This window comes from Oncorhynchus keta, chromosome 21 (assembly GCF_023373465.1).
Source record: "Oncorhynchus keta strain PuntledgeMale-10-30-2019 chromosome 21, Oket_V2, whole genome shotgun sequence".
In the NCBI taxonomy this organism is placed as follows: Eukaryota; Metazoa; Chordata; class Actinopteri; order Salmoniformes; family Salmonidae; genus Oncorhynchus; species Oncorhynchus keta.
This window is the reverse complement of record NC_068441.1, coordinates 41,497,497-41,507,989: the sequence shown is the minus strand read 5'-3', so window position 1 is coordinate 41,507,989 and position 10,493 is coordinate 41,497,497. Positions and strand designations below refer to the sequence as shown.

The 10,493-nt window shown below is 43.6% G+C and overlaps 1 protein-coding gene across 2 annotated transcripts; it reads right to left on the bottom strand.

The window, feature by feature from the left end:
* Nucleotides 1-512: 512 nt before the first annotated feature.
* Nucleotides 513-10,074, bottom strand: LOC118400570 (keratin, type I cytoskeletal 18-like). Of its 2 annotated transcripts, none has more exons than XR_004829039.2 (7): nucleotides 9,486-10,074; nucleotides 7,865-7,947; nucleotides 3,578-3,734; nucleotides 2,756-2,920; nucleotides 2,168-2,293; nucleotides 1,513-1,799; nucleotides 513-678 (listed from the first exon to the last, which is right to left on the bottom strand). XR_004829039.2 is itself a non-coding variant. In XM_035797552.1 (7 exons), the coding sequence occupies exons 1-7, from the start codon at nucleotides 9,966-9,968 to the stop codon at nucleotides 645-647; spliced, it is 1,269 nt and encodes a 422-aa protein (XP_035653445.1). In that variant the 5' UTR covers nucleotides 9,969-10,074; the 3' UTR covers nucleotides 513-644. The 2 variants fall into 2 exon arrangements, 1 of the variants encoding a protein (XP_035653445.1); XM_035797552.1 differs by having other exon boundaries at nucleotides 1,579-1,799.
* Nucleotides 10,075-10,493: the final 419 nt, after the last annotated feature.

Genomic DNA, 10,493 nt, shown 5'->3' with positions numbered 1-10,493 from the left:
GAGTTTTTTGTAACTTTTCTTGTATTTATTATATTGCTACACAAGGGGTGTTTGTGAGTTTGGGACTTTTTGATTGCCCGTGCTTCGTACTATAAAAAATAAATCATATTTTAAAAAGGGAATTACAGTTTTCTATCCATCACATAAATAAGATACATTTTAAGCTTTCCTAAAATCTTGCAATGGGCCCGGTTCAATGGGCTCGGTTCAATGGGCTCGGTTCAATGGGCTCGGTTCAATAGGCTCAGTTCAATAGGCTCAGTTTAATGGGTTGGCAGGTAGCCTAGTGGTTAGAGTGTTGGACTAGTAACTGAAAGGTTGCAAGATCAAATCCCCAAGCTGGGAGATATGCATGTGACAAGGTAAAAATCTGACAAGGCAGTTAACCCAGTGTTCCTAGGCTGTCATTGAAAATAAGAATGTGTTCTTAACTGACTTGCCGAGTTAAATAAAGGTCAAATAAAAAAATGGGCTCGGTGCAGTGGTTAGGTATAAATATGAGAAACAACATGTTAAATGATAAACCATTGCATCAAGGTTTTATTTTTATGACATGGGTTGATGGGTTTGACTCCTCTGTGTCTGTGGGTATCTCTCTCCATGAAGTTGACAGTTGGTCATCACTTTTGTCCCGCCTCATTCCCTTAGGGTTTCAGGTCATCCATAGCGTCTTGGAGCCTGGAATAGAAAAAAATAGGTATTAAAAAACAGGACATTCATTCATTAACAGGACAAACAATCATGCTATACCTGGTTTATACTGTAGATGGCGTCAAACTACCTAATCCACTCACATTAGTAAGATGGCAGATATGATATGACAGATATGGCAGCTCTGCTTCCATCTCCAAAGTACTATATTTCACTCATACAAGGCCTACTTGCTGCAGATGTGTCCAAAATCATTTCGTGTTTCTGCCATTTGACTTTGTAACAACTTCCAAGTATTTGACTCATGGTAAATGTCACCTCCACTTCACCATCTCATTATATCCTGTTTCAACTCCCTAGATTTGATTTGATCCATGCACCATGGCGTATTGTGGTAGTTGAGCTTGAAGCATAGCTGTGATTGAATCAAGAATTTGACACTCAACTATTTGTTCTTATTCTTGCGTGATAACCGATTAAAAATAAACATTTTATTTCATCTCAATCAGCTCAACACTTCTCAGAGCTACGGGTGCATCTCAATAGTGTAAAGTTGCTTCCTCTCATTCTCGCCTTCTTTCCTTCACTGATGTCAACAAACTGGATTGCGAAAAGTCTGCCTAACATCCACCTATCGATGTGTCTGTAAATCAGTGCACATGAAGGAAACAAATCTAGGCGAGAGGAAGCAGGTTTAGACTATTAAGATGCACCCCAATAGTCAGTCAATGGCCTAATCCTAAATCAACATTCAGGCCCTATGTCACATGCACTTGTGGAATAACCAACAAAACCAATATGATGAAACTTCCACCTGGCCTATCAAGGTGGAAGGTGGAGCTATGAACATAATGCTTATACCTATCTAATTGGTCTATGGGTTGATTTAGGATTGGACCAATCTCCCTCATCTTCTCGTCCACTCACTTGAAGTCCCCTCCGTCGAGCAGGCTCCTGTAGGTGGCGATCTCGGCCTCCAGCTTCATCTTCATGTTGAGCAGCGCCTCATACTCCTGGCCCTGATGCTGGATGTTGCCCCGCAGGTTGGTCAGCTCGCCCTCCAGACGGATGAGGATGGCATTGTACTTCTCCACCTCCATGTTGGAACGCATCTCCACGTTATGCAAGGTGTCCTCTAAGGAGGATTTCTGTTTGAAATAACAGGAGAATTTTGGGAATGTTGTTGAATGACATTGGGATTATTAGAATGTTGGAATTTGGAGATATGGAGGGTATGGCTAAGGTATGGTGAGCGGCGCAATAGGAGGACAGGCTCATTGTATTGACTGGAACGGAATACACGGAATGTGTTTTCCATTTGTTGGATGTGTTTGATACCATTCCATGAATTCCATTCCAGCCCTTACAATGAGCACATCCACCCATAGCGCCTCCCACCAGCCTCCTCTGTTGTACATAGAGGACATACTGGGGTTACTATCAGTTCCATTTCTGCTCTGGAGAATATAGGAATTTAACTGAAATATGTTATCATCATATTGAAAGAATATCTTACCAAGCTTTGTTGGGACGCCAGCTCAATCTCGAGGGTCTGTAGCTGTCTATGTAGGTCACTCATCTCAACCTGGGCCCCCTGCAGGGCCTCTGTGTTCTGTGAGACCTGCACCTGCACGTCTGAGATCTATACCACAGCACAAAGGGAGAGAGATGGGAGGGAGGGAGAAAGGGAGAGAAGCTGAGTCAACTTGAGAGGTGAATTCATGTTTTGTAGTTCAGGCTTTTGTTGTGTGACTAGACTACCCAGATATGATACTGGTTTGTGCAACAAAACAAGTTTTTATTGGAAAGCTACACTTTTTTGCAAATACACATTTTTATATTGGCCTGTGGGTGTGAGGTAGTCCATTTCAATTCGAATTGCGGATCAAAAACAGAGTATTATAGGCTTTATTTTTATTAACTTATTTTATTTTATTAAACCTTTATTTAAATAGGCAAGTAATTTAAGAACAAATTCTTATTTATTCTTACCCCACCAAACCTGTACTTTATGTGGTGTGTAATGTTAGTATGTATGAAGTTATGATAAGAACATATCCATCCTTCTTTCCTTCTGAACACTGTAAAGATAGGATGGGCAAACCTGGTTTTCGTGCCACACTTTGAGGTCCTCTGCGTTCTTCAGAGCCATCTTCTCGTACTTGGCCCTCATCTCGTCCATGACCAGTGACATGTCCTGACCCTTGGGGGCGTCCACGTCCACCTGCACCCCCGACTGAGTGATCTGGTTCCTCATCTCCATCACTTCCTGTTGGAGAGGGGGAAGAAGGGAAGGGGGGAGAGAGAGAGACAGAGACATGAGAAATAGTAAGGCATTCCAAAATTAACCAACTGTGAAAAGTTCATAGCTGGCGATGAGGTTAGTCTGATTTTGTTATCACGTTATCATCATTCTTCCTGGATTATATCATTCTTAAATCTAGTCTGGAAATGTCTCATTGAAGCCATGAAGTTAAATAGCCGACTTCGGAAAGCAGGATCCCCCATTATAGTGAATGGGAAAATGGCAATCTTCGTTGGCAATATTTGTGTGAACATTTTTTTTTTTCAGAAGACGGTCATGGTACCAATATTTGCTTCTATCACACCAAATGTATGTCCTTGAACCAACTATTTTAAAATCGCACATAGAAGAAGTTATAAGGATATTCAAATTGCTTCCGGCAGCCTGCAGTACCTCAGTATGCCTTCAATTTGAGATAATCAATGAGAGGGGGCAGCACTGAGCTAGCCTGCAATGTCGCTACCTGCAGTAGCTCAAATTGAGCATGTTAAGTCTTGAGAATCCCCCCCATGAGACACTTCCAATAATAATATTAGTCTTCAACCTATTCAAATACAATACAAATATTAATTTTAAAATTATAATTTGATGTGGATATTCAATATTAATACTATAGCTCACATTGTCATGGTTCTTCCTGAGGAAGATGAGCTCCTCCTTCACAGCCTCGATCTCACTCTCCGCGTTCATCCTGCCCATGTTGGTGTCATCAATGACCTTCTTCAGCCCGGCAATGTCTGCCTCCACTGACTGGCGAATGCCATTCTCAGATTCAAACCTGTGGGCATAGGGAGACTGTCACTACACTCCTTGTTGACATGAAATAGTTGGAAATTGTGACCTTGGGACTTATCTGAGAAAAGCATTGTTCTGAGATATTAAGCAACAAAGTTTTCACATCCCAGATCTCTGAACTGTTTTGTAGTGAAGTCTTCTTTCATAACCCTCACCTTAAAGGTACCTAAAGTCCGGAGTATAAAATTCCTTAGACATTTCAAAATAATTTTTTACCTTCATTTTTTATTTTCTATCTGACACTTCTGAATTTGACATGTTCAGTAAAAAAAAAGTGTAACTATTTTAATACATAAATGATATAATAATACAAAGATAGCATGGGTGAAATTGCCACTGGGATGGGAGAACAGGGCCCAGATCCCAATAGCGATGGAACTTAGACTTACGTGTGTTTTAATGATGCACCTTTCTTACAATGGCCAAAGATGTAACATGCGTTTCCCAAAACACCACACAGAGACAATGGCTGCTAAGTGAGTCGTTGGAGCATGTGTCGATACTGGTAGGATCAAAAGAAAGGGAGCACTGCGCTCGGATCAGCTTTCTCCATTCAAATCTTACAGTAAATCTTACCGGCTGGAGATAAAATGTACGACGATGTAATGAGACTGACACTTTTTACATCCTGCAGGTTTCTCCGATCAAGTAACCTAACCTAAACTGCACCCAATCAAATAAAAATGCGCTGTCATGTTAACAAACAACACATCCTAAAAACAGGATAGGTAATAGTAATATGGACAATATGGAATTGACAATCACAACTTTTGTCTTGGTGTTTCACCTCATTGTCATGATCAGTGGTTTCAAGTTTGTATCCGTACATTTTTGATAAGCTGATCATAGCGAAAAATTAAATAGTTCTGCATTTCCTACTGTGTAAACACATTACAAACAGGCTTACGATAACTCCTGATAAAGTTGGGTAGCTGATATTCAGAGCTTAAATAGCCAAATGAATTAGTCACAGGAAACAGGACTAATAAAGCCAATGCAACGGCCTGTTTTACAAATGGTGGGCCTACCACATGAATGGGCATGAAGAATTCCATTGCTGGCAGAGACTACACCCCTTCAGTCATAGTCTTTTTTGGTGTTTTACAAATGGTGGCTTACCGGATGAAGGGCATTTATATCTTTCAGGCAACACTACAGGCACCTCAGTATGTTGGAACTCCTGAGTTTTTGAACGTCTTGCTTTGGTGCAGTCCAGACCCTGGACAGTGGTGGTTCAATAGATTGGACATGATCTGGAAAGGCACACACCTGTCTAGGCCCTGCTGACAGTGGATGTGAGGGCAAACCAGATGAGGTCGATGGAATTGTCCACCAGCAACCCATTTTGAGGCACAAATCTGAAGGATAAAAACCTCCATTGCCATTATGAAGTGCCTCCAACAGAGAAATGGTAACATCCTGACTCATCCTATACCACACAGCCAAACTGAGCAATCATGGAGAAGGGCCTGGTGAACTCCTGAGGTGGTGAAGAGCAGAATCTGTGGAGATGGGAGAACCTGGAAGAACAACCATCTTCACCAATCAGGCCTTTATGGTAGAGTGGCCAGACGGAAGCCATTGTGGCTTTTGGGACAGGTCTCTGAATGTCCTGAGTGGCAGAGATCCCAGGAGTCTCTGGGGACCTGAAAATAGCTGTGCAAATGCATTGACAGAGCTTGAGAGGATCTGCAGAGAAGAATGGGAGAAACACCTCAAATGCAGGTCCCTTTTCTCCACCTTGGCCATTTGGATCTGGTGCAGACAGTGCTGGAACATCAGATTCCAAGAGCCAGGAGAAACCTGATATTCCTTTGTGCAAGCTTCTGAGTTAATACAGATGTAAATTTGGGGAGCGCATCGCATTCCTTTGGTTCCAGGTGTTTCGGCCATCCTCTGGGCAATGACCCTAAAGCGAAGATCAATCCTTACGCTTGCTTCCCATTCCCAATTAGTCATAGGAGTTGCCTTGTTGTTGATAGCCAACATCCCATGGGACTACATGGCAGGGGCGTCCTCCTCCCTGAGGGATCATTGGACCCCTCCTGGCCCTCTCACTTCGGGGCCCAGCTTTGGGTCTTTCCTCTTTCCAGAACCACTGACTGCTGTTCTCATAAGTCTCCAGAGGAACCCAGGTTTCTACGTCTGGTTGTAGATCTTATAAACCTCTGCAGGACTCCATTTGGTCCTTCTGTGTTCCAGCTGATGCCGTGCTTCTTGCAGCTTCTGCAGATGTTTTCCTCATAAGCCTCATCTACTAAGTCCTCCCAGGGTACTGTGAGGTCAATGATGAAGACCTTCTTGAGCGAACGTTTCAATATGTCCTTAGGGTGGTGGTTGCGATCTCCGGGAGGAAACACAAGTTGCCGGCCAATGTCAGCTATGTCGCGGAAGCTGGTCTCAATGGTGATGTTCGGTGGTTTAGCCCCTTCAGGGACAAAGTTCGGTAAGGGATATCTGATGGGATGGTAGGGAGTTGTTGGCATGTCACTTGTCCTCCAGGGCGGACGCAAGGTTTTTAAGGACTTGTTCTGACACCAAGGTGCTCCTCTGAGGCTTGTTTTACACCCTGTGAGAATTGTTTTTGAGCTCCACTTTTTCCTTTGTGAAGAGACTTTTGGAACTTGAAGGGATCAACCGCCTTATAGAATCGATCCTTCTAGTTTTCCTCTTCTCCACACTTCCCATCGAGTTGTCCCTGTTTGGAAAGAGTTCTCCCACCTTGCAGCCTCCCTCCTGATGGTGTACTTCCTGCCTACCATCGGTTCTCTGGTCCAGTGGCTACGGAGGGATTAGCCCAAGGCCTCCTCTCCCTTTGACCCACAATGTCAGCCTGAAGTGCCTCTATGCCCTCCTTTTCCACTTGCGAGGCCTTCTTCCACTGTTTCTTAAGATCATTTATGTAACTATCTCATTTTTGACAAAAATGCCAGATTGAACAGCTTGAGGACCAAGGTCTCCAAATGATGGGGTACGGCATCGTGAAGGCACAAAATTAAGCTGCCTGTGACTTTCAGTTCACTATGAAAGGGAAAACACTTGATATTTAGTCAGTTGCTCAACTTTCCAAATGTGTTGACTCAGACACTAATCTTTTGAAGTCAGCTTTGATTCTCTCCTCCTTTTTTATTATCATTAGAATTTGGGGAGGGAGGCCTCTTGAAGTGGTGCAGTACCCCCTTCAAGGCACTGCATCTTGAATGTTTAATCTAGCTGTGCCACTAGAGATTCTGGATTCGAGTCCAGGTTCTGTCGCATGGGACAGTGGTGGTCAATGTTGTAATGTCGGGAGACCTTAGTGGGGTGGGCGCACAACCAGGCCCAGCGTCCACCAGCAACCCATTTTGAGGAAGGTAACCTCCATTGCCATTATGAATGCCAGAGAAATGTCCTTGTCCTACATTGCGCATGTCCTTGTCCTGCAGATCCTGGAAGTGACTGGGTTGTGACTGGTGTCCTGTATGTGGAAAATGGACCACAGGGTTCATGGGGCACAGAGCCGCTGACACAGTTGCCAGGTGACTATGGTGTCCCTTCCTCCACACATTGTTTGGCTGGTGCCAGATCATGCTGGAATTAAGTGGGCATTGGGTCAAGAAGCAGTGAGGCTTGGTTTGGTTGTGTTTCGGAGGATTCGTAGCTCTCGACCTTCGCCTCTCCAGAGTCTGTACGGGAGTTGCAGTGCTGAGACAAGACTGTAAATACCAATTGGATACCACGAAATTGGGGAGAAAAAGGGGTAAAATATAAAAGTAGAATTTTGGGAGGGAAGATTTATAAGCACATCAGACATTTACATGAAGATGCCAATATGACAGATTCATTATGAGAGATTAGATAAGACTGCATACAGGTACATATGGGTCTGGGGTATCTCAAACTCTTGAGAGTTCTTCCTTGAACTGAATGGCGGATACACAACCTAATTGTGTATAGTGAGTTTAAACCAATTGAATTTGTGAGAAGCACAAGTACAGTATGAAATTAAACAGATCAGTTGATTTTTTTTGACAGAGCGACGATCTACAAAATCGCAAATGAACCCTTGTATTGTATACAAAGTTGTGGCTCAACCAGTGTGCAGAAAGATGTAATTTACAGTGGGAAACTCACTTTACTTTGAAGTCATCTGCAGCTAAGCGGGCATTATCGATTTGGAGCACAAGGCTAGCATTGTCCGCTGTCGCATCAAAGACCTATTGGAGAAAAAGATTGTTAATGCTAATGAATACATGACAATAACAGACTAAATCTTTTGGAGGACAATTTTGCAGATGATGTGAGCATTATGATGCTTTTACTTAACATAACTTTTGAATCCATGTCAGTTATAGAGGAAAGCTGTAGGCCTGTATGTTTCCCCCCACTTACTTCTTAATTCTAACTATAATTGTGTGTGTCATACACAGATGAGCTGGCAATAAAAAAAGAAGAACTAAAACAGATCACGGGATCTGCTGCTCATCACCACCATTTTAAATCTAAGACTCTCAGGGGAGTGATATTGAAACTGCAGGTTGAGTGAATCACAAATGAATCTATGGTTACCGTCACATGTCTCTAAGAAAAAAGAGGAACCACAAACGGAAGAACAGGAAAATGAGTTCTCTCTCTAGGGCTGAATCTGTTCTCAATTTTCATTGTTAAAAGACAAAGGCGGGGCTTCCTGTCTCCCACAAAACCATAAAGAGAGCCCCCCCCCCCCAAAAAAAGTTCTGTGTGTTTCTACCATGGCATTCTGGTGTGAATCACATAAAAAAGGAACCTCTTGTCCCTTTATGTGTCCGGCAAGTGGAACAAGGCTAACATTCATCATAAGAGTGCCATCATAAACTATGGAGGGCCTCTGAATTCTTTTGGACAAAAGTCTGTTTTTGCCAGGAATTCAAGAGATCTTTGGCTGTGCTGTGAGTAGTTTACAGAGACTTTGACTGTTCTGTGTGGAGCTATAATGGTTATACAACCAGCACACCCACCATGTGTTTCAAATCTCACAGGGGATTCTTTTTGTGTGTTGTCACACCACATCTGGTTCACATTGCTGGTCCCTCCCACACCACACTACGCCCCAGAGTAACCAAGGAGAGTGACCTGGCAAGTTGGAAACAGTCTTGGAACATTGTTTATGGGTTTTGGTCAGTTTTTTGATGATGATTCACTGCTTCCACCAAAGGATTCATTTGAGGAACTATTTGACCAGTTTGAGGGGTGAGGGAACTAGGGAAGGAGGGGGAAGGAAAAGGGATATCTGCCCCATCCGGCCCCACCCTCTATTCAGTTGTTAAGATATTTTATAAGGCAGTTGTTACAAAGCAGGGTTCATCACAGAAATGTTGAAGTGAAGACAGAAAGAGTGAGAAGCAAAGTATAAATGGGTGAATAAATAATTTTCACTATGCTTAAATTAATTATTGGAGGGACATCTCTCATACCATATGGGTTTTAGTTCACAGAAAAGTTGCAACAGTGGTGACATGACATGGATATTTTGATTTATAGGTTAATCAAATAAGGATTATCTATGAACACACGTATCTAAAGCAACAAAAGACTAAACAAATTCCTCACCTTAAGCCTTTTTCTACACACATTATCAACAACCCTCTCTCTCTGTCACTCTCTCTCTTTGTCTCTATCACTCTTGTAATGATACTGTATTATTATTTGTTTGAATGTGATACTACTCATCAAGACACCCCATATTGCTCTCTCTCTTTCTCATTCACACCCCTACCTTCTTGCGCAGGTCGTCCAGTATAGGGCTGTACTTGCTGTAGTCGCGGGCGTCTGGTCCTCCCTTCTCCAGGGCCTCTCGGATCTTCATCTCCAGCTGTCCGTTGGCCTGTTCCAGGTTCCTCACCGTCTCCAGGTAGTTGGCCAGACGGTCGTTCAGGTTCTGCATGGCTCCCTTCTCGTTTCCCATGACGTGACCACCGCCACCACCTGCCGCCGTCGTCTTGATCAGACCACCCATGCCCAAACCCATAGCGGCGCCCATGCCACCACCCATGCCCATACCACCGCCGCTCACCTTAAAGGAGGATGTGGAGTAGGAGGAGGAGCTGGCCGGGGCACCACTGCGGAGGCCCCCGTAGGCTGTGGAGGAAATGCGGGTGCCCTGGCCTCCGGCCCCGCCATAGGTGCTGGCGGCCCGGTAGGAGGACACGGGCGCGGAGCGTTGGAAAGAGGTGTGGCTGCTGGACGGTCTGTAACTCATGACTGCTGATGGAGGAGTTAAAAGGAATTGAGAAGAGAGAGAGAGCGAGAGGAGACTGAGCAGAGATACAGAGAGAGTGACTCGGGTAGAATGAACCGGAGAACTAAAACTCCCCCTAGACCCTGCCTACATCCACACCCCCATCCTCTCTTTCCTACTCTCCTCCCTCTTCTCTCATGCTTTCATTCGCCCGGTTCCTTATTTCCCCTGTTTTTTTGCATGCATCTAATGAGAAGCATACAGTACCAGTTAAAAGTTTGGACACACCTACACATTTAAGTTTTTTGTTGTTGTTTAAAAAAAATCTGTTTTCTACATTGTAGAATAATAGTGAATTCATCACAACTATGAAATAACACATATGGAATCATGTAGTAACCAAATGTATTGACATTTTTTTATTTTAGGTTCTTCAAAGTAGCCACCCTTATCCTTGATGACAGCTTTGTATTCTCTCAACTAAGTTCATAAGGTAGTCACCTGGAATGCTTGTCCAACAGTCTTGAAGGAGTTCCCACATATGCT